At 36.3% G+C, this 25,257-nt stretch overlaps 1 protein-coding gene across 3 annotated transcripts in view; it reads right to left on the bottom strand.

Moving 5' to 3' along the window:
• Akap6 (A-kinase anchoring protein 6) overlaps nt 1-25,257 on the bottom strand; it is a 578,346-nt gene that overhangs the window by 70,874 nt on the left and 482,215 nt on the right. For all 3 annotated transcript variants that reach the window (XR_011706597.1, XM_027929539.2, XM_071607828.1), the window contains exon 13: nt 164-3,581. Coding sequence is in view for 2 of the 3 variants with exons in the window: in XM_027929539.2 (XP_027785340.2) it covers nt 207-3,581 (3,375 nt within the window). In the remaining variant the exon portion in view is untranslated. The remainder of the gene's footprint in view (nt 1-163; nt 3,582-25,257) is intronic.

Here is a 25,257-nt window from a genome sequence, read left to right as displayed (position 1 = left end):
TTTTCTTCAGTTACTTTCATTGTTGGAATTATTCCTTCTCCCTAACTGCCTCATTCAGATATCTGCCATGATTGGTCATTCTGACTAGCCTTTTCTTCTATTATGATTTGTTGTTGCCCACTAATATTTTAAACATATAAATGGAATGAGGACTGATACATACCTTTCTATGAGATGATTTTCATGCTCGGGGAGGGCACTACATTCTATCTATGCATATTTGTATGTCGTTCTTCATGAAAGTTTAGAAGATTTTCTCTGCAGGTTAGAGCCTTGGGGCTAGGATGCAATGCAGTCTTGTCTTTGGGCTGATTCACCTTCAAGGACAGGTCTTGAACTTTAGATTTGGCTGAAGCAGCATCACGTTCTGGCATTCCGGACTCACCTGGCTTTCCTGAACTCTCCTTTTCACTGCCTAGCCTTGAAGGACTAATCGCTGAGCTTTCTGCATAGCCAGTGGATGTTTGGGGAAAATCACATACTTCCTTTCCAGAGTTGGCTCCTTTCTGCAGGGGAAGACTTGAAAAAGCCACTGTGTCTGCATCAGCCACGGAGGGAGAAACATTACTGAACTCAGAACAGCTTGCTGTTGTTTGTATTGGCACCACAGCTTCACTGGGAACTGCAGATTCATTCGGAGAAGGACTAGAGAAATAGGACTCCTCTCCTTCAGGGTCATCCTCAACACAGGCCTCAAAGAAGCATTCGATGTCCTCTTTGTCATCTAAGCCAGAGTCGATAGCATCTAGTGGCAATGGAGTGTTGCTCTTCTCTTCTACGTAATTGGTGACCTCCCCACAATCACTGTCATGAGATGAAAGAGACAAGTAGGAATAAAAGTCCCCTTTTCTCAGCTGGATGGGCCGGTGAGAATGTTCTAACACCTTCTCCTTGATTTGAGTTAATGAAGTGGGAGCAGCCTCCTCGTTTTCAGGTTGAGATTTACTTTTTAGGGCAGTTGAAGCCATGTCAATGATTTCCTTAACAAAGTCATGTACTGAACAATCTTCAGCATCTTTTTGATGGAAAACATCTGGCTCACAGTGGCAACAGGAAGTGTTGTCGCTGACAGAGGCATTTTCCTCTGTTTCATTTTGTTCAAGTGCTAGGCAACAACTAGCAGATTTTCCAGCCTCACTTGGTGCATCATTAGATGAAGATTCCAGTACATCACAGTCTTGTCTGTCGTTAACTCTGGTTTCTGAAGCCAGTTCTGGGCAAGACTTCTCAAGGGGAATGCAATCAGCAGCTTGATTTTCAAAATGGTGGCGATTTGGACATTTCTTTGGAGGGTGTCTGCCGTTTGGGGGAACAAATTCCTTTCTACCAATATCTGAATCCTCTGAACCATCCACAAATGCTTTACACTTACAGTGCTCACTTTCTGAAGACTTTTTCCCATCTGAACCAAGATTTTCTGGTTCCTTTGAAATCCCATTCACTTCATCCTTTTGCCTTTCTGGAGTACTTTCAATATTGCCATTTTCCATGTCAGCCACATACGGATCTTTACTAACTTTGAAAATATTTTTCTTATTTTCACCCTTTGTCCCTAACTCATGTGTATGAGATGAATTCTTAGCATTTCCATTATTTTCAGGAAGACATTTTATGGAGCCATTTAGAAGGGCCTCAATGTTTAGGGTGTCAGAGGGATTGGTCGTTTCACCACTGCTTACATCTTTACTGCCCTTTATATCATCACTGAGATTGCACCGTTTCTTATCTTTTGTCAAGGAAAATTTTGGCCTAATCCAGGTCTGCAATTCATTCTTTATATAATCCAGCCCTGACATCAGGTTGCATTCTTCATAAATTTCATCATCTGTGGCAATACTGGAGTCATCATCTTCATCTTTGATGCACAGTTCTTCTTCAGTCAAGGTGAGTGTAGAGCTGGAGAGGAGATCACTGTCATCTTCATCGTCAGTGCAAGCAGAGGTACAAGAAACATTAACGATCATGCTGACATTCACGTCACTTTCATCAGCCACAGAATGATTCAGGCGCTTCCTGAAGGATGCATTTGATTCCGGGATCTTGTTCTTGTGTAACACAATATCCTCTGAGCAAAGAGAGACTTCATCACTGCTACTAAGTTCTGTAAGAGATGCCGCTGAGTCTTCATTGATAGAAGATGCTATGTCTAATGACATCTGGCCAGCAAAGGACATCTTTTGGGAATTGCTCTGGAGAGTGATATCAGAAACGCTTCGTTTTATCTTTTGCTCTGAGGGACTCTGAATATTCTCCAAACGATTCAGGAGATCTAATGTCCTTTTACTTAGTTCACCAACTGAGCCACTGCTCACACTTAGGTCCCCAGAGCTGTGACAGCTAAAAAGATCTTCATTGCTTTTATAGGATGTCAACCAACTTTCTAAAGAAGTGCTTCTCTGGAGGCTGTCACTACCATTTTTAAAGATGCCCAATCCAAATAAATCACCCCCTGGAGAAAGGGACTCAATAGATGAACTACGAGATAAAAGGGAGAGCTGTTTGGCATTCTGAATGCCAGTAAATGTCTTCTCTATATCGCCACTTTTATATGAATTGCGATCCATTTCATGGGGTGCACTTGCCAAAATCCTTTCATGGGGAGGTGCATCTGGTTGCAACTCTGAAGCTTGATGTTTAGATTTGCAGGATTTTTTATCAAAATAAAAACCACGAAGAAGGGGATCTTCCACATGTGCCTTTTCACTTTGTGACTGTTTCATTATCATTGGTAATTTGAGTTTTGAGCCTTGGAGGTACGAGTAATCATAAAATGTAAACACATCATGTTTTCCTTGTAATTCTTCTCCCAAACAATCAGGGGTATGTTTGGTAACACTGTTTAAGTCTCCAACTTTTCCATTTACACAACTCACTGGTGAAACGGATGAGTGAGAGCTATTTGGGAGCTTACTGCATTCCTCCTCATCTTTAAATTTTTGCTTTAACATGTTAACTGCCTCTCCCACTTGTGTGTCCAGATGTTCGGTTTCAGGGTTACTTGGGGACCTATCTCCCACATTGAGCAAGTACATTTCAGAGTTGGTAGTCACTTCAGTGTCTCCTTCACTGACGATTCCACTCTCACTGCCAGAATTCTGGCTCATGTCTCCACTATGGCATGGGCAGGGCTTCATCAAGTTGGAACTACCTAAAAGATCTGGCAAAGATTTGGTAGATGAAAATGAAGAGTCTTTACTGAGACTCTTAGTTAAAATACTAGGCTGTGTCATGCCAGTAAACTTTGGATTGTTTTTTAGAAATGGTATGTGGCTGTCATCATAGAGTTCAACATTATGGAGGCTATACACTTGGTAAATGTGTGGGCTGGGGGGTGCAGTGATATTTGAGGCATACTGAGATCCCCCATGGTCTCCTGCCTCCTCCTCATAACCAGGGTCCTCACTACTTGTCTCTTCAAGCTTTGATGAAGGCATAACAGATTGGGGTTCTTGATCAAGGTCATTTGATTCTTCATTTAAACTAATTAACTTGTTGCTTATATCTGTTTCATCCCATTCCAAAGCATCCTCACTCATTCCGTTTAGGTCCATCAAGCCAGGATCAATCACATTCAAAGTCTCCTGTGTAGGAAGAGAGGGAGAAAAAAGAAGAATTAGGGAATATAAGTAGGAAGATTTTACCCATTTGAAATCTCTTGGAAGAGTCAAAAAAACTGCCTGAAGCATGGATTTGAAAGATAGCAAAACTATCACCTCTGCTTCTCTTTGGAATAACATCCTCAAATTACTGAAATAGCTTTTTCTATCAATAGTAATTTGTCACTGAAGGCAATAACATAGATTAAAATGTTAAGATTATTAGAGTCAAATTGTAATTTATGGAATTAATCATTTCCTATTGATTCTTCTATTTTTTAAATCTTGGATTAAGTGAAGATTAAACTGTCAGGTAGATGAAAGTAAAAAGAGCACAGTCTATGATATCTGTTCAGGTACATTCACCCTCATATTATTTTAGTTTCCAAGCCCATAGTGGGACATCTGCAGTCACACATGGCAAATTCCCTTTACCTCTATTTCTGGGTTCTCCACTTGAAGTGGTTTTTGCCTACAGAGCTAGTTATAGCCACCATAGAGGTCCATTTATTGACCTGAGGCTTTTGACTGTCCATCCTTTTCCCTTCCTTCCCTTTCAGGGCTATATGCCTCTTTAGAACTTGGCACTGCTCCCAATCAGACCCAAGGTGAACAACAATAACTGGTTTCCTCACACCTTCCCATGAACCCTAAGTGTTCTAGGGAAGTTCCTTGATCACAGTTTTCTCAGTCCCTCTTTCTTCAGTCTTGTCTTTATGGTGGAGACTCCACTTCTGTCCTTGTTCTGATCTCACTATGATCAGTCTTGACCTCTATTTCTTATAGGCAAGACTTTCCCCTTCCTGCCCATTTTCAGCCCCAGAATAATAACCCTCTGAAGACTTTCTTGACTCCCAAGGATGCAGAAGCCCAGATCTCCTTACACTGCTCTCTGTCTCCCCATTTGGGATAAATTTTGATCTTCCCTTGAACTTCTTGGTTTTGCCCCTTCTTAGGTAGAACTTGATGCATTCTGGGATACAGTAGCTGGACAGGCTCCTGGATCTTGATCAGATTCCTTCACCATCTTTACTTGCTATCCAGCTTTCTGGATATGCCAAAAAGGGTGATAGATGTGTACTACAGGCCCTGATAGGCTCACCCACAGAACAAAACACAAAATGAACTTAGCACTTTAGTCTCTGCTCATGCTGGGTAGCTAGGCAAATGAGCTTGGCTCTAGAACTAGCAGACTAGTTGAAGGGCTAATTTTGCTGCTTACCACCAGTGTGATTTTGGGCAAGTTACTTAACCTTTATGAGCACATCTCATTACCTGTAAAATGGACATAGATCATCTATCTTTTAAATGAGTGTTATGTGAGCTAACGATTGTGGAGTCAGCCAACATTAGGTAGCTAAAATTCTTAATAAATGGAGAATGCAGAATTGCTCTAGACTGACCTTGAGTCAAGTCATAAAGGGTTCTCCCTGCCTCCTCATTCTCTGCTTCTTACCATTCCTTCCAATTTGCTATTAAAACCACAAAGAATTCATGCATTTATAGAGAGAGGTGTCATGCCTGTAACAGACCAGCATTTTTGCATTACCGGTCAGAATTATTTTAACTGTCTGATTAAAAAATAGGCCATGATGCTTTTATTCCTCAGTTAGTGGGAAGAAAGCTTCACCTGCAGCACATTAGCAGAATTTTCCTAAGCCCTTAACCCTTCCTGAAACTGTTGGAGGATACCACACAAACACATTAAGTATAAATACCTATTAGCACTTTATTATACTGGATATGTAGGAGATTGTCTGTATAGCACGCTTAAGTTTAAAGGAGTCCAGTTACAAAGTAAACATTAATTAAGGGATATTTTGAAACTTTCGAACAGAAATGTTTCCTGCTGCCAGTGTTACAGCAGTTAATCTAGTATACTGGCAGTCATCATAGTCACTTACATGTGGAGTACATTCACTGTGATGAATTTTTATTAGAATTCCTGTTTATTCTTTGCTTGATGATAAAGGGAAGTACTAATGACCAGTTTGCATGGCTAATGAATGTTAAAATCTTCAGTTGTAGGAACAATCAATCAGTCTAATCAAATAGTATATTAATTTCAAATACCTTAGCTGACACTAAGATAGAGCTAATAAATAATTGAACTAGTCTTTCAAAGGAGCTCTCTTTGTAACTCTCAGTTGACTTTAAAGTTTTGCAAAGATTTTCATGAGGGTCCCAAATCTTAGGGCTCATGTAGATATACAGGGATGTGTTGGGAGTAGAACCTAAGTGTTGCCTGCAACTCAGACTGGTGTTCCATGACACAGTCACGTTCAAATGCTGCCTTTATGGCTTTAGAAATTCAAGCCTAAGAAACTACAAAACTTATAGCAGCATCTGAAGGAACAAATCTTTTGCTCAATAAAATAGCTGGAGTGGAAAACTTGCATATAATGTAATTTTTTCCCCTTAACTCTCTTGTCCTATAAACCTCTTAATTTCTTGTGATTTCTAACATTTTTTGGTAAGTCAATTCCAGGGAATATGTGACAGGATCCATTAGGAAATGAGTCATATTAGACTTTGAATTTTTTCCATATTAAAGAAGTGCTACTTACTCTGCTCTCTTTCACTCCCTTCTTGTTTTGTATTAAATTCTGTCAGCATTTTTAGTAAAATCTCCATTTCCTCAGGATTTAATTTAAACCATAAAACATAGCCCTGGGGTAAGAAAGTGGGAAAAATTTCCAAGAGGAAGGACACTGGGATATTTATATAGCTAAGAAAGTTGCCTTTAGAAAAACAAATGCATATACAGAGATATAACTGATGGGATGATGGGAAATTATTTGGTCAAATGCTGTCTTTGATGATAGCCCAATACAGACAATAATGCTCAAACTAAGTAAACATCTGCTTCATTGTTGTTTCCCTAGACAAAATGCTTAGAACTTTTTTTTTTCTTTTTTTTGCAGTACTAGGGATTTATCCCAGAGGCACTTATCACTGAGCTACAGTCCCCGCCCATCTTATTTTATTTTTAGTTTTAGACACCGTCTTGCTAAGTTGCTGAGGCTGGCTTCAAACTTGCAATCCTCCTGCCTCAGCTTCCCAAGAACCTGGTAAAGAGGTATGAGTCTGGTAGAAGGGGCATGAGTCCCCATGCCTAGCTCTTGCTTGGTACTTTTTAAAAAAGGTACTAATGATACTGTCTGTGATAAAGTGATGAGTCCAAATGGAATTGGATAAAAATCTGAATGAAGTCAAAAGAAGGTGATTAGTAAATGAAGTTCCACTGGAATTAATTGTGCAACTCAAATTGAGCAATACATATACTACTTATGGTAACTTTGAAATGATAGGATAGAACTCTATTTTTAGAGTTTTTCTATTTTTTCTATTGAGAAAAATAATAGAGGAATTATTGGTAATAATAATCATTAATATTATTAATAATATCATGAATAATAAATTATAAACTCTAAATTAATTCATGCAAGGATCTGTCATTTATAAACTTGCTTTGGATACAGAATTTTGTTTAAAACCAGGGTATTATATAAATAATCACACACACACACACACACAATTCTGCAGATATGTTCAAGAAATAAATAAAATTAATTGGTGCTATTTATTATTTTTATTCTTGAAAGCAGGTTATTTATAGAAATACAATGTATATCCAGAAAGGAACTAAAAGTGGCTAGAGAAATGATAACAATGATGATGATGATGAAAGAACCAAGATTCCAATTGAAGTAAGTGATATACATCTGAATTGGCATCCTCTATAGCTTTATGGCTTTAATTGAGTTATATATTCAAGGATTGCGTTTTCAAGAATTTCTTAAAATTTTAGGTTTATGGTTGGTGTTTATAAGAAATAAGAAACACATAACCTACAGAGTGGGAATGAAGAAACCTGACATTCTAGAAAACAACAACCAACAGATCTGATACAGCAACCTCTGGATGTCTTGGATTTCCTTTAAAAAGTAGTGCCTCTTGAAAGATTTTTCCTAAAAAAAAATCTCAAGAAGATTAGGCTGAACTGAATATTTTAGTAAAACTTCTGGTACTGGGAGTAGGCAAAATCTTTAGGAGGTCTTGTGATTTGCATAGTCCCATTTATTCCAGATTCAGGATATTTTGTTCAGCTTTTTCACTGCTGTGACCAAAAGACCTGACAAAAACAACAAAGATGAAGGAAAGTTTATCTGGGTCTCACAGTGTCAGAGGTCCCAGTCCATAGATGGCTGACTCCTTGCTCTAGGCTAAAATGAGGCAGAAGTCATGATCAAAGGGCGTGGCAGAGGGAAGTAGCTGAGGACATAATCATCAGAAAGCAAAGAACTCCACTCACCAGGGACAAATCATAACCCCCAAAGGCACACCCCAGGGACCCAAGGCCTCCAGTCCTCCCCACTGTTGATGTGAATTAACCACCATCCCATTAGTTCACATCAATGGATCAACATACTGATTAGGTTAAAGCTGTCATAATCCAATCATTTTACCTCTAAACTTTCTTGCATTGTCTTATGCACAAACTTTTGGAGGACACCTCTTACCTAAGCCATAACACAGGAGTTTAATGAGCAGTACTACATCAAAATCTGGTAGGGGGTATTTATCTATAGAAAAAAGGAATATGAAAAAAAAAAAGCAAAATTAACTATAACTAATAAAGATATACTTGCTTACTCTATGGTGAAAAGCAGAATACATGGAGATTTGAGTGCACAATGGAGAAAATCATATAAAGATCAGATTGGGGAAATCAATCTAAATGAGAAAAATTCCCAAATTCATATATTTACTCTGCTTTTTTTTTTTTTTAATTCTGCAATATTCTTTTTAGCCCCTACCCCAAACCTATACCTAAAGTGTCTGAGCATTGGATGCATAATTAGTTTCCTAAATTGGATTTTACCAAACAAAATCACAAACAACAATCATAAACAGCTAGTCCTCAGAAAGAGAAAGACAGCTTTAAAAGAATCCTGAATGTGTCATATTCTGTCTCTTATTGAGCAGAGAATGGACTCAGAGTTAGCAAGAAAAATACTGAAGGGGAAAAAAAGCAAAATGTTCACTGTTTATCAGCCACTTTGGGGTTGGATGTAGAAACTAAAGCAAATCTGGGTTTGAATTCTGAGTCCCCTTACCCCATGTTAACTGTGGACAAGTTAGTGAACTGATATAAACCTAATTTCAGCACAGTGTGTCTATTTTATAGACTATTAAGAGCTTTAAATAAGGAAATATAAAATCCCATAGGGTGGGCCTGGCACACAGTAGGGGCATAATGACTCATAGCTATCCTGTGTTGAAATATCCTATATTTCCTGTGTTGAACTGAGAGGAAGATAGCATGGTTGAATGGTTAAAAATCATAACAGTTTTTGTATCAAGACATGTGGTTTGGTTGACTAATCTCTTTGGTACAACCACATGCATGGGATTCAATAAAATAAATATCAATTAGGCCCCTTACACACACTGTGCTATACTTGGGAGTGGGGTCTGCTTTTGTCTTGCATGCCCTAATTGGTTTATCCTACAGGAATAACCAAGCCAGAAAGGCACCAGCCCAACTCTCAGTAAGGCCCATAGCTCAAGGACTTTCTATTTCCTGAAAATAATCTTTTTTTTTTTTTTAAAGGCAGGTCTATTGTCAGTGAAATTCTATCACAACTGACACATTAGAGCAATCAAATACTGCTCACTATCTATCAGATTGACAATAATGTTAAAGTAACTTGTCTCAGCTCAGAAAATGCTTTGAAAGTCTATCTCACACTAATGATCAAAAACTGTTCTAGTGAATGCTCTTTTTCAATAACAAAGCTGATCAGAAACTCAAAACAGACAAGTAAAATCCAAAGTCATCTCACAAATCTTACTAAAATGAGTACTGACATGGACATATTTCCTAGTCTTGACTACATAGATAATTCTGAAATAGTTGAAAATGAAAAATCCATTAGATGTTGTTCTAATGGTAAAAATTGCCTTTCTTCTCAGTAGGGACTAGGGACAAAGGGAGTTCAATGATGGAAAGCAGGGGTTTTCTTTCCATAAATAAACTTCACAGGGGCAGGGCTTTTGTCTTCTCTCCCTTATAATCCTAGTACCTACAACAGTGCCTGAGATAAAGCAGGTTGTCAAAATTTTTTTTACTAAGTGAACTGAAGGAAGACTTGCCCAGGGTCTCAAGAATTGTTGAAGGGAGCTGAGGAAAGCTCCTGAAGTTAAACTGTGCTGTGCTGAGGGATATCTGACTTTTAAGCTGGTGCTATCACTCAGTTATAAAATTTAAAGAGCTCAGTTATAAATTCTAAGAGCCTTGAAAACGTGCTCAGTGAAAGACACAACATCATACACAGTCATCCCTCAGTGTCCATGGAATATTTGTTCCAGGATATCCACACCCTCAAGATACCAAAATCAGTGGTTTCTTACATAAAATGGTACAATATTTTTATATAACTGATCATATACTCCAGAAAACTTTTTAAAAATTATAATACTTTAAGTAATACCTAATACATATCATTCTTACATTGTGTTATTTAGGAAATAATTACAAGGAAAAAATCTGCCCATGTTCAGTACAGATGCAATTTTTTTCAATTTTTGTTTTGTTTTTGGTACTGGGGATTGAACCCAGGGGCACTCAACCACTGAGCCACATTTTTAGCCCTTTTTTGTATTTTATTTAGAAAAAATAAAATACATTTTTATTTTATTTAGAGACAGGGTCTCCCTGAGTTCCTAGGGCATTGCTAAGTTGCTGAGGCTGGCTTTGAACTCAAGATCCTCATACCTCAGGCTCTAAACCTCTGGGATTACAGGTTTATGCCACTGTGCCTGGCTCTTTCAAATATTTCTTATGGATGGTTGGTTGACTCTATAGAAGTGGATCCTATGGATGGATATGAAGGGTTAACTGTATTGCCTGATTCCATTTATAACCAGATCTGGTAAATATTCTGAAATAGTTAATTTCAGAAAATAACCAGAAAAGATAAATCCACAGGGACAGAATGAAGATAGGTGGTTGCTAGGGGCTGTCAGGAGGAATGGGAAGTGACTGCCTAATAGGTATGTGGTTTCCTTTTGGGATACTGACAATATTTTCCAGGTGGTAGTGAGATAGGAGTTTGGAGAAACAGAAAAAGACAGACTGAGTCTTAAAAGAGAAGCACCCACGAACTGTTGGCATGCAAAACAAGCATTGCTGAGCAAAAAGACCTGCTTCCTTGACCCACGCCCTTGCCAGCAAAAAGTAACACATAGGCTGTGTAAGTGCTGGAGAAACTGGAGTAACTTTGTGCTGACTCCTCTAGTCCAGCCCCTGGCTATTGTCCTTCTATAATCATTAACACTCCAGACTAAGGGGTTGTTGTCTCTCTATCTCGGGATGGTCTGCATTCTCCCTTAGATGTATATTTTTTACTTCATCCCAGAAGACATCTCTCCCTTGAGAAAGCCTGCATTCTCCCTTGAATGTGTGTCTGCTTTCCTCAATAAATCTGTGTGTCTGACTAGCTCATGCTGAAATCCTTTTCCATCCCTTATGCCAAGGATCCCACTTGTTCTGAGCTGAGGTCCCCCTCTCGGGAACTCCTCTGTCAGTGGGTACAATGTTGTGAATGTACCAAACCCACTGAATTACTTAAAGTTATTAATTTTGTGGGAATTAAAGAACTACTGAATAAAAAAAAATCATTTGTAACCTTAGAGATGGCTGGCCCTAGATGTTGGCACATGAGGAAATGAGTATAGAAGTATAGAGCAGCCCGAAGGAGTCCAGGACCCATGGCAAAATTGCAATTAAGACTGGCAGCATGTGCCTACCAAGGTTGTTTACCACCTTTCTTGTCCTCTAGCACCAGTCTTGGAAGGAGAATGGAAATATAGAAACCATGAAGATCACAGAATGTATTGGAAACTCTTCAATACATTCTGTCAATTATTCTAATACCTTTTCCTTCAAACCAGGCACAGTAGCCCATTCAAACTATATTTATTTAACAATCAACCCCCCACAAAAATGCTGTTTAATACTCTTGATTTGATTTTGTTTGTGAAAATCAGGTTGCTGAGAGCTTTAATGTTCTATAAGCTATAATGTTCCTCAGGCTATAGGAAGGAATTTCACAGAAGAAAGCAGAATACACAAAATATAAACACTTTTTCTTCCTTTCCTATAACTTCAGTCTCATTGAAGGGTCTGCTCTAGTGAAGCACTATTTTGATTAAGAAGCTATGGTATAATAAGAAATATATTTGGACTTTGGTCTTTACCCAAGTTTCCTACACAGAGCTCTTAAAACCCTTGGAATTTACTGATAGGAATGTCTTTTGTTATTCACAAAGAGCCACTTTTGATTACACTGGAGTTTATGCTAATGAGGTAATTTAGGTAGGGCCCCTAGGTAGCCTCACAGGCTGGGGCTGGCCACCAGAAAGACCAAGTGATTAGAGGGCTGGAACTTTCAACTCCACTTACAGGGTCTCTAGAGAGAAGGATTGGGCTGGGTATGAAAACCTTCAAAAAATTCTTGAAGAATGAAATTTGATGAGCTTTCAGGTTGCTGAACTCCTAGAGGTGTTGGAAGGGTGGTACACCTGAGGAGGCAAAGCTTTAATCCCCTCACCCTGAGCGCCTTCTCCATCTGATGATTCCTGTGTTGTATCTTTTCATAATAATTTGTAAATGTAAATAAAGCCTTGCCCTAAGCTTTGTGCGCCATTTTAGCAAATTATTGAGCCCAAGGAGGTATGGTAGGGATTAAAAGTCCTGCCAGAAGCAGAGAATGGTAAGATTGGCATCTGAGGTGGGGGAAGTCTTGTAGGACTGAGCTCTTTACCTTGAGGGATCTGACACTGACTCCACCTAGATAATTTGAGAACTGGGTTAAATGGTAGGACATCTGGCTGGTATGCAGGAAGTAGAGAGTTGCTCAGTATGGAGAAAACCTACACATTTGCTCTCAGAAATATTGTGTGTAGGGAAACAGCATTTTTGGTTTTTTGTTTTGTTTTTAAAGAAGCAATCTATTGAGTAATATAATAAGTGGACTGGGGTTGTGGCTCAGCTGTAGAGCACTCGCTTAGCATGTGTGAGGCCCTGGGTTTGATCCTCAGCACCACATATAAACAATAAAATAAACATATAAAAAATAATGAGTGTCAATAAGTTAATGACATTTAGATACTTCATAGTCTCTAAATAATTCTTAGAAACTTTGGTGTTGGTGGTATTAAAGCTAGGTGACAGCAGATGACCAAGTTTTTTCTTAAGCTAATTGTTGTATAAATCATTTTCTCTCTTCCTCTCCCCACCAGGGCCTGCCTCTATATGTGTGTCTGTATGTATGTGTGTGTGTATATATATATATATATATATATTTTTTTTTCCTTTTTCTTTTTTCTTTGAGTTAGGGTCTCACTATGGTCCTCTTTTGCCCACACTAGGCTCAAGGGATCCCTTTGCCTTAATCTCCCAAGCAGCTGGGACTACAGGTACAGACATGCAACATGTACCCAGTTCACATTATTCATATTCCTTAAACACATGCTGTAGGAAAAAGTTTTTTTCCAACTCTGAATGCTTTACTAGAAAAACAATTTACTTCCACTGGAAAATAATTATTTTATCTTGACTATTGTTTTATATGTAAACAACTAAAATTTTTATTATCTTCAGAATAGTCTAACTAGGAAAACTGTTGTTTCCTTTTCTCAGTCACTATTCTGTGGAATTTTCCTCCTGAATTTCAAGAAGTTCCTAAATTTTTAGTTATATAAAAATAATTTTTTATTAAAATTTAGGAAGAAGTTTTTACACAAAAGGAACTTCTCTTTCTGACCTCTATAGTACTATGTAGAACTGAAACAAATTAAAAAAAAAAGTTCAAAAGAAAAAATAAACCTCAATGAGGTTGTAAAAAGCCCAACTGCAATAAAATGGTATTTTCTTCTCTCCACCACATGGTAAATCTATCTGGGTGACAATGACAGACTTACATGCCAGTTGCATAAATGATTTTCCCCTCTAATGGTAACATCTAGCTTCAGTTTTCTAGATTTGTTCTAGCTTTTGGTGTTTGCTTTCTAACTGTCAGGAATTGAGATAACATTTGAGTTTTGTGCCACTGGATGTAGTTTTTATACCTCTGCCTTAGGGAGATGTATACTCTTCTTGCTCCTTTATGACAGTGATTTTACATTAATAAAAACGTACATTTCCCTCAATATAAGGAACTGAACCCAGGGCCTTGCAAATGCTAGGCAAGCACTACCACTGAGATACATTTAAAAATACTTTTTAAAATACATTTTAAAATACTTTTAAAATTGTATTTTGAGACATGGTCTCCTTAAGTTGCCCCAGGCTGGCCTTGAATCCTCCTGCCTCAGTTCTTTATGGGTAATTGGGATTATAGGTATGTAACACCTTGCCTGGCAACACCTACAGGTTTTTTTTTTGTTGTTGTTGTTTTTTAAAAAAATATTTTTAGTTGTAGATGGACATAATGCCTTTACTTTATTTACTTTTTATGTGGTGCCAAGAGTCTAACCCAGCGCCTCACATGTGCTAGGCAAGTGCTCTACCACTGAGCCACAACCCCCGCCCCCATATCTTCAGTTTTTAAAACCTAAAAAATATTGGTAGTAAAGAGGAGATGAGGAATCATATAAACAAGTGAACTTTTCTAACACATGGGCTTTTCTTTGAGATAGAATTAAGGTCTCAACTTTCAATCTGTTTTGTAAGAAGATAAAATTCATGTTATAATCCTCAGGTAGCCTCAGGTACAACAAGAGTATTGTCAACATGCCAAGGTCTGCTTGAAAAGCACACATCAAACAACAGAGCTCACCCATGTCCAGGATCCATGCCCTTTACAAAGTACCCACTGGAGTTCCCCTTAAACTGCAGTTTTGATTTCTGTGGTTTCAGTTACTCAAGGTCAACTGTGGTCTGAAAGTATTAAATGGAAAATTCCAGAAAGACAATTCATAGGACTTGAATTGCATACCTTCCTGAGTAGCAATGAAATCTTGCTTTGCTTTGCCCCATTCTGCCTTGGACATGATTCATCTGTTTGTCTAGTGTATCTATTTTGCATATGCTTACTCTCCTAATTACTTAGTAGACATCCCCATTATCAGATCTACTGCTATGGTATGGAAGTGCTGTGTTCAAGTAATCCTTATTTTACTGAAGAACAGCCCACAGCATAAGAGTAGTGATGATGACAATTTGAATTTACCAAAGGAAAGCCAAAAAATACTTAAAGTGAAAAGCTGAAAGTTTTCAATATAATATGGAAAGAAAAAAAAAATAGATGGTGATGTTGCTGAGATTTACAGTAATAATGAATCTTCTGTGAAATTGTAAAGAAGTAAAAAGAAGTTTGTGCTACTTTTGCTTTCAAACCTCAAACTTCGTTGAGTGATAAATTGCTTAGTAAAGATGGAAAAGATACTAGGGGTGTGCTGGGGGTCTTAGAATATATTCTCAGGATATGACAGGGCAAGGTTTACTCTATTCACTGAGAGAATTTTCTATCTATTCATTCTCTTTATGTTTTTTTGTTTTTTTTTTTTTTTTTAGAGAGAGAGAGAGAGGTAGAGAATTTTTTAAAATATTTTTCAGTTTTTCGGCGGACACAACATCCTTGTTTGTATGTGGTGCTGAGGATCGAACCCGGGCCGCACACATGCCAGGCGAGCGCGCTACCACTTGAGCCACATCCCCAGCCCTATCTATTCATTCTCAAGGATTACATACATCAAGAACCAACATTGTATCATTATAGCTTTTAATTGTTAACTCCTCTCAGATAAACAAGGTGTGGTTTTTGCGGTTGTTTTTAAATTTTAAGTCTTATGATTACAACTCATCATTCAGACAAAACAAAAAGAATAAAGTGTTGACTAACTTGGATTAGGAAATTATGAGTGACCCTAAATGGCATGCACTGGATTGGTTTTTTTGTTGTTGTTGATCTTTCTCATGCCAATCACTATGCTTTTCTCACATTTATCATCTGATTGGCCCAAGTTTATCCAAGTTTATCTGATTAATAGGCAGGTCAGCTATGATTCATTTTCTTGAGATGGTTTAACCCTTTATTTTATTTCATTTGATTTATATCACTGTTTTAATAGCCTCTCATAAAGATAACTGCTTTTAGACTCAGAGGGGAACTAAAGAGTCTCAGAATTGCTAGGATACCTCCCTTGAGCTGTCACTGCTCCCATCACAAAAATGACTAGAGAGTTTACAAGCTACAACTGATGCTCAGAAGGTTGCTTGAAATTTCAGGATGAATTTTGCTAGGAGGTAATAAATGTTTTTGAAGTAGGTTTCCACAAGATTTTTCCTATCCTAGAATCCTTAGACATGTTGAAAATGTAGAATCCTGGGGGATTTTCTTTTTGAGATATCATGGGAAAATACTAAGTATTCTAAAATGCCATTAAATTAAAACTTCATCTCAACTGGAATAGAAACTCTGATCCTGGGCTCTCATGGAGACTGGTGTTAGTTTTAAATGTCAGGACCTTAATTCAAACTGTAACCCAAATCATAGATTTCTAAATCAAAGAAATGTAAATCTCAACCTAAAGAAAAATGATATCAAAATGTAAGTTCATTTTGTAAATTAAGAAAAAAAAAAAAACGACATTAGAAGTTCATGGTTACTTTAATCCCTTAAAACCCTTTGTAATGTAAAAATTAGCTCAAAATAATGATGAACTCTAAACTCTTTGGATATGGGTCCTTAAGTTGGCAACTAAGAGAATATGCTGAATTTATAGGGCAGAGAGGCAAGGCACTGAGCAGACAGGGAAGCTAATTACCTGGGCCAAACCTGAATTTACTACTCTAGACACTTCACAACGGTAGCATTTGTGACTGATATCTCTGCTTTGCTTGCATTCAGTGCAGTGTAACATACTTTGCACTATGTAAGGTTTGGTTTTTTTTCTTCTTCTTAATAAATAGAAAGTAATCAGGGAAATAGACTACTAGATGACCTCTACCTCTTACCAACCAACAATATTTTTTAAAGGCCTCTCTGTAAGACATTCTCTGGTAAATAAATGTCTTTGCTGCTCTTAGGGAGCACAAGGAACCTCGGATAGAGATCCCTTATGTTTACCTTCAGATAGTTTCCATATTAAGCTGATAAAGGCTTTATTTTTTTTTTCTTCAAATATTAAAGACCCCCCCCACCACCAAATTAATCATTTTCCTTCATTATTTAGTAAAGTATTTGATGAGCTGTGACTCCATAAACTTTAGGAACTCATTTATTATGTTGCCTGATCAGACCTTGCATTTATTTACACAGTGTACCCATAAAACCCAGCTTTCATTAGTGCTGGGGAGGAACACTCCTGCTTCCTTTGCTGGGGAAGGTGAAGCTGGAGAAGATAATTAACCATGAAACAATAAGGAGGCTTGCTGGGTAAGCAGTAGTGTGAAAACAGTTACTCCTCACAAAAGAGGGGAAATTAGCTTGCTGGATAAAAAAGGAAGTGTCAGATTGAAGACTGAAAGGCCTGCCAACAGAAGTAGATAGCTCTATGCATCATTAATGAAATTTTTTAACACTTAAACGCCACAGCTGTCCACATTTAAATGCATGTAAATGCCATGTGTTTCCAGAGATTAATATGCATGCTAAAATATTTTTTTCTTCCTTAAACTTCTAGATGTTGACTCTGTTTCATTTCACCTACTTTCTTTCTAAGAATAAAAATGTACCAGCTTTCTCAGCATTGTGTCCTCATTTCTAAAGCCCACGTACATGATACATCCTGGAGATGGGCAGTGTGCTCGTTATATTTTAACAAACACATTATTTTACATTCATAATACTGGTATTTTAGTAAACAGAAAGTTTGTTTTGATTTTGCTGCTTCACAGAGTGAAGACTTATGATGTGCGTTTCCTTTCAAAACTTCCTCCTGGAGCATTAGTGTTCCCTGAAGCAGCCCCATTTTGGCAGAAATTCAGTTCTGTGCAGTGCCAAAAGAAATAGAATAAACAAACACTGCTCCATGCAGCTGGTGAGATAATTTACATATTACTGCACACCAAACATGAAGACCTGAATATGGATTAGAGCTACGGTGATGACACAAATGTCATATAGATAAAGAGAAACAAAATCCAACACATCATTGTTTATTTTACCACTGCTACTGTATGAATGCTGCCCAGAAAGAAAAAAAAAAAAGAGAGAGAGAGAGGGAATTGCTTTTTGAAAATTGGAATCCTTTCCGTATTTCAAGTGGAGTTCTTTCAGACAGTAATACAAGAAAAGAAAGAAGCAAAAAGGCATAGGTTATTTTGGATCCCTGAGTCTTCCCACTTTTGCCTTGTCAGTTAAAGCAATTTTAAAGTGCATAAATTTGGATGAGATGGGCCAGGGATAACTGGCCATAGTTATCACACAGGGATAACTTTTAAAATACAAAGATACCTGAATTCCTATCTAGCCCCTTCTCTACCCTTGATAATTTCATTTGAACATTGAGCTCTTCGAGAATGAGGTTCTTTGTTAGGAGGTTGGAATAGACAGTGTAGGTCCATTAAAGGTCCTTCAGGAGATGCCATTCAGTGGGCAGGACCTGCCTAGAGTTCTCAGCTAACATGTCTTCTCTCCTCATTCCTGCACATGCAGGTTATACAAAACAGTTGACCCTTCCTGACCTCAGCTAGATACAGATACAGGGAAGAAGGGACACCTCTCTGGGTACTTACTCGGGATGAATAGAGCATTTAAAGAGATAAGAAAGTTAACATATATAATGATGATGGTGATAGGGTGGAGAATAAAGAGAAAGTGAATTATTTTAGCCCCCACCAAATTAAAAATTCTTTATCCCAGATAAGACAATTTGATGTTTTACATTCAGAACTATTTTTGAAGTTGGATTGTTTTAAAAGCCTTTAGCCCTTTAATCTTTAGGAGTGATTGTCATGAGTACTCCTGATTAACTGTAAAAACAAAGAGAAAAATTAAGGCCATGTGGGTGAATCTAATTAACTGAATATTACTAAATTTTAATAATCAAGGAATTTTCTCTAAAATTTAGGGGAAAAAAACATTGGAGAAGAATTTAGAGAGTAGGTGCTATTTTACAGGTAAAGAAGAGACTACTTTTTTCTATAGTATTTGAAAAGTCACTCTGATTTGGACATTGAAAATGGTCTCTGTTTCTACAACTCAACCTCAAAGAATGGAATTATATTGCAGCAAGAAAACATAGATGAGATACACAAGAAGGATTTGCTATTTAAAAGTCAATTAAACCTTCTCATTGATTATCATGAAACATTTTGAAACTCTATCTAGGGACTTAAAAAAATAGAAGGAACAATAATGTGTTCAATATAATCCTACATATCACTTCCAAACCAGACTTCCTAAAATAAATTCCTTCATTATATTACTTCTCTTGTTAAACCAAACCAAACTTCACCCCACCCACACACCCCACCCATACATACACAAAACTTTTAGTGTATGTCTTATCTTCTTAATTATCTGGGCTGACTTTTAAGGCATTCCATAAATTGGTCAAATAAAATGACTGAAATTCAATTCATAGTGCTCCCCTGAAGCTCACCCACAGTATAGCAACTGCCTCATGAATGGTCCCTGCTCTCTTTGTCACTATGCCTTTGTTCACAGTAGGCATTCAATAAATATTTTTGAATGAATGAATGTGGTTTCTAATAGCCCTCACCCAAATTTCTTAAAAGTCAGTCATAGATTCCTCTTAAGATTTTTTGGTTACAGGGTCTTCAGAGGTCTTTGTCTCATTTGATTTGACAATGTGATAGAACTACATAATTTAGCACTTTCATTGGTTTATTTGTTCAGTAAATATTCACTGAATACTTAGTACATGCCCAAGCACTGAACATATACAAAGACAAATCAAGCACATCTCATCTCTAAAGGATATTGCAGTTTTGTTATTAGCTTTGAAATTTGTGCCATTGCTTTCATCCCAGACAGATTTTGGCATACTTACTGTCTCATCTATGTTAGTATTATCTTACTATCATAGCCTGTGAATTCCTTGAGAGTGAAGATAATGTCTAGTACTATGTCTTTGCAGGCAAATCCTAGAATGATACTGAGTAAATAGCAGGTACTCATGGGACATTTTTTGATTATTTGCCTATAGGTTTAGTTACTTCTAATCCATAACTCAATAGAATCATACAAAAAGTGATCTATGCAAATAAAAGAATACAAAAACCAATACATACTTGCAGAATCAGCAATGATACATTGATGGTATTATGGTCATGGGAAGAATATTTAATCTATTTTAAAATAGTTTCAGTTTTTCAGATCCTGGACCTATGGACTTACCTGTACTATTTTATACTGCTACTTTCTTCTATGTAAAAATTACCTTATCAATTTTGATATTTTAATTCAAGTCCCCGAATGACTAAAACATAGTGTATTTCCTTTGATAGCCACTAAATGCTGTCATTTATATAATAAGCAATAATAAACACAATTCAAAGGAAACAACTGACCTAAATATTAGACCTGAATAAAAAAGAAAATCAGCAGTAAATTTGATCTTCCTACAACAGGGTAAGAAAATTATTTGACCCCATGGCATTTTCACTTAAATGTTTTCTCTTCAATCAAAATTTAAATGTGACTATTGCTTCATGATCAGCAGGTTGATACTGAGGTTTATCTCTTATTTCTGGACCAATGCTTTCCAACATTTTTCAAGTCATGACACATAGGAAATGCTAATAGACTTGTACACTGAGAAGAAAAGAGGAGATAGTTCATTGCAGAAGGCCATGAGACTAGACTCCTTCCAGTTCCTCTGCCTCACCTAGGGGTGTCAATATCTTAGCCCATGTCTAACTAATTCAAGGGACATGACTGGGTAGTTCTGCACAAGATAACTATACTTAGAGGTTTCTTTGGTAAAATGAGAAGGTGTAGAGGTAGTTCAACAAAGACTAAATGATATAAAAAGAAAAATTAAGAAATTAGAAGACGAAAGCAAGTTATTATGGGCTTTTCCAACAACCTCATTTATTCAATAAATATGTATTCAGAAAATTTATGTATTCAACACATTTACTGAATACTAGGTACCATGTGAAAACAGATAAGGTTTACTCTTAGGATCTACTGAGTCAGAGTATAATCTGACACGATACTGAAGGTAGATCTGAGTTATTCTAGGATGTCAGGAAAAGTTTACCTGAGGCAATGCCTTTTGATTTGATTTCTGAAGGATAATAAGAATTTTCTGGGAGGGAACTCAGGATATGGATGAATGGTGAATGCAGAAGGAATGAGGCTCTAAGGTAGGAAGAGGCATGCTACATTTGAAGGCCTCACAGCAAACAGAGGGTCTGGCCTGCAGAAAAATGGGATATGTGCCTGGAAATAAACCCCAAGGAATCAAGCAAGGTGAGATAATCAATTTGTGCCATCTCTTTCATCCCAGTATTTTTAAATGATTGTAGAGACCTCAGGGTAGAGAACACACTGGAGAAGGGCAAGAGTTGGTGTGAAGAAAGCAACTGCAGTGGTACAAGTAAGAAAATGCATAATAATATTTATTGAATACTTTTTTTGTGCTAGGAAATATCCTAAACACGTTTCACATATTAAATAATTTATAAGAGACTCAGCTTGGACTAAGGTGGTGATAAAGCACTTTTGGAGAAAAACTGATTTAAGAGCTCTTCATAAAGTAAAATCAACCTGACCTAATGATGAGCTGGATGGAACGATACTGAATAAAGAGTCAAGGATGACCAATGTGCTCTGGTTTAACACAACTGAAGAAATTTTAGTATATTTTCCTTGAGATTCAGAATACTAGAAAAGGATCAGTTTGTCAGGGAAGATTAGTAGTTTCTTTTGAACACAATGAGCTTGAAATGTCTTGGGGAGTTCTCAGGAGAGCTGCACTGCTGTATATATACATATATGTGTGTGTGTGTGCGCGCTCACTCACGCCTGGAGTTCTTGAAGCTATGGGTGGGGTGAGAGAGCCTAGAGAGAAAGAATGAGATGAAAAGAATGTCCAGAGTGGAAAGCTAAGTAGAAGGTGAGGAATAAAGAAAGACAACAGATCACTGTGGACAAGAGTAGTCAGAGAGAGAGAGAACTGGGAAGAGGAGGTATCTGAGCTGAACTCTAAGGGTTAGGCAGGAGCTTCAGAGCTATTTTCCCATAGGAATTTTTTAAACCTAGAAGCATGTAAAGAAGATAATAAAAGCATTCTTAATAACCCCTGGAAATATTTTATTTAATCCCTCATGCATACACACACATTTTATAAAATCATGACTATAATTATGCATATATTATATGATCAGCATTGCATAAATGTCCTGTTTTTTTACTGTATGTTGAATCCAATTTTTTAATTCATAAAATATTTATGACAGCCATGATATTAATGATTTTAAATATTCTTCAAAGTTTTCTTATAATGCATATTGTTAGAAATTCATATTTTTTTCTAATTTTTATAGGGGTTTAAAAATAAAATAAAGTAAGCATTTTCACATGAATAGCTCATATTATTTGCTGAGACAAATTTAAGAAAGACAGATATTAGGCCAAAGATTGGGAATACTTTCCAGGATACTGATAAATAGCTAAAGATTATACCAGTTTTCAATCCACTCACCTCTCTAACACTGGAATTTGTCATTAAGTTTCCCTCTTTTAGATGCGTTAAAAAATAGCAACTGATAAACTATGTTACTTTTTATTTCTTCCATTACTAGTTATAGTACATATTTATTCATAGTTTAGTAACCATTTATATTTATTACTTTGTACATCATTGGGTCATATCTTTTGTCCATTTTTTTCTTCTATTTGGAATTAACTGGATAGATGAGCTATTGTTGGTAGAAAAGCTTTATACTTCAGAGTAAGATCAGTCTATGGAGGTTTGAGAGTTTATGAATTTGACTTACAAGCAAAACAGAACTATAACATATTCTTTGATGAGTGGGATAACATAATTATAATAGTGTTTCAGTCATTTGAGTCAGATAGTTGTGTGCAGAGTAGACCAGAAGAAGTACTTGGAGATAAACATACTAGCATTTAGTCTAGCCATCAGGTGATTCTGACAGAGGGAAAGAAAGTTTAACTGTTGTGAATATCCAGAATACTCATCATATGTAAGGGCCACTTTTTAGTGAAAAAGCCTTTATTACAGCCCTATCCCACCTGAGGAAAGACATTTCTCTGACTTCAACCTCTCTAGTCTTCCTGTCTTAACAAAACAGGTGGCAAACTAAGAGACTCTTTTGAAGATGTCTTCCCCATTCCTTATCATCACACCAACAGGGCTTCAGTATAATAGTGTATAAGAGCTGAAAGAGATAAAAGATATTGAGGAAAAGTTCTTAGGAAACCCCAAAGACAATAAGAGAGACAAAAACAAGAAAAAGGAAAAGAAATTTGAAGCTCAGCATAAAATAATCATATTTAGAGTGAACATGAAATACAGCTTGACTCATACGCAGATTAACATAAAACTCACTTGAGGCCTATTTATCTCATTTTCTATTGCCTGGTTTCTATTACCTGATCATCATGCTTAGTTTTTAACAACAACAACAAAATTTCCATACATGCTAAAAGGCAAGGAAAAAAAATCCAAAAAACTGTAATCTAAAGAGATAAAGTAAGCATCAGAACCAGATTCAATATGACATAGATTTTGAAACTATCAGAAAGTTTTAAATAGATGATTAATATATTAAGAACTCTAATAGTGAAAGTAGAGAACATTTTTAAATGGATGGGTAAAGTAAACAGAGATATGGAACCTTTAAGAATAAATAAAAAAGGAAATGCTAAAAATAAAAATCACTGTTAAAGAAGCAAAGAATGTCTATAATGGGCTCATCAGTGAATCTGAAGAAAGGTCAATAAAAATTCCTAATAAATGCAAAAAGAAACAAAGTGATAAAAATAAGTGAAACATCTAATAAATGTGGGACAATTTCAGAAGGTATAACATGTATAATTAGAATACCAGGAAGAGAAGAAACAATGGGTCCAAAGAATTATTTGAAGTGAAATGGTCAAGAATATTCCAAAATTAATGTCAGACATCAAATCACACAGCCAGGAAGCAGGATAAATACCAAAAAATCTATACCTAGGTATATTATATACAAACTGCAGAAAATCAAAACAGAGAAAATTTTATGTCTTAGAGCAAAATTTAGAGGAAAAATGATAAAAATTACAAGGGACTTTTCATCAGAAAACATGCAAAGCAAGGATAGATTAGGTGAAATATTTTATCAGAAGAAAAACCTACTAACCTATAATTCTATATTCAACATTATACTTCAGAAATGAGACAGAAATAAAAATTTCTTTTAGACAAACAAAAACTAAGGGAATTCACTCCCAGCAGTACTGCCTGGCAAGAAATATTAAAAGTTATTTAGGGAGAAGGAAATGATACAGGTTAGAAACTTACATCCACATAAAGTGTTGAAGAAGAAACATATGGAAGTAAAATAAAACATTTTATTTTTCTTTTTTGGAGGGTACAGGGGATTGAACTCAGAGGCACTCAAATACTAATCCATATCTCCAGCCCTTTTTTGTATTTTATTTAGAGGTAGGGTTTCATTGAGTTGTTTAGTGACTTGCTTTTGTTGAAGCTGGCTTTGAACTCGTGATCCTCCTGCCTCAGCCTCCCAAGCCACTAGTATAACAGGCATGTGCCACCAAGCCTGGATCATTTTTCTTATTCTTAATTGACTTAAAGGGTAACTTTGTTTAAAGTAATAATAGTAACAATATATTAGGTAGTTATACTATATGAAATTAATTTTTAATACACTAAATTAAATGAATGATAGCAGTATCATAAAGTCTGGGAAAGAGGAATTGAGAATATTCTGTTTTAAATAGCTTTCTCTTTAAGTGCGAAGCAGTATAATAGCATTTCTAAGGTAGACTTGAATTAGTTTAAAACACATATTGCAAGTTCAAAGGCAACCTGTCATTTTTTTAAAAAGATATATAATTGGTATGTTAAAAGAAGAAACAAAAATGAAGTCATACATGCTCAGTTAAAAATCAAAGAAAGAAGAAAAAGGAGAAAAAGAAAGATCAAATACAATGAATAGAAAATAGTTACAAATATGACAGGTATTAGTCCAACTATATTAATAAAATGTAAACTTTAAATATAAATGGTTTAAATAATTCAATTAAAACATAAAGTTTCTTAAAGTAGATTCAAAAACAAGGCCCAACTATATGTTATCTATAGAAACTCACTTTAAAACAAAGATTCAGTCAAGAAATTAAAAAGATAAAGATATATAATGCTAACCCTAATCTAAAGAAAGCTGGGGTAGCTATATTAATTTCAGAAAAAGCAGATTCAAAGCAAGGAAAAATCAAGAAAAAAAATTGGGATTTACACAATATTAAAGAGGTCAATTCTTAGGAAGACATACACTTCTGACATGTATACACCTAACAACAAAACATCAAAACATGTGAGGCAAATATTGATAGAAAAACTGAAAGGAGAAATAGAAAATCCACTGTAGCTATCTATTTCAATGTCCCTCTTTCAGTAACTGATAGATCAAGCAGGTCCCAAATTT

Source organism: Marmota flaviventris, chromosome 2, assembly GCF_047511675.1.
Source record: "Marmota flaviventris isolate mMarFla1 chromosome 2, mMarFla1.hap1, whole genome shotgun sequence".
In the NCBI taxonomy this organism is placed as follows: Eukaryota; Metazoa; Chordata; class Mammalia; order Rodentia; family Sciuridae; genus Marmota; species Marmota flaviventris.
Note: the sequence above shows the minus strand (reverse complement) of the source record. Positions and strands in the feature narration are given on the sequence as shown.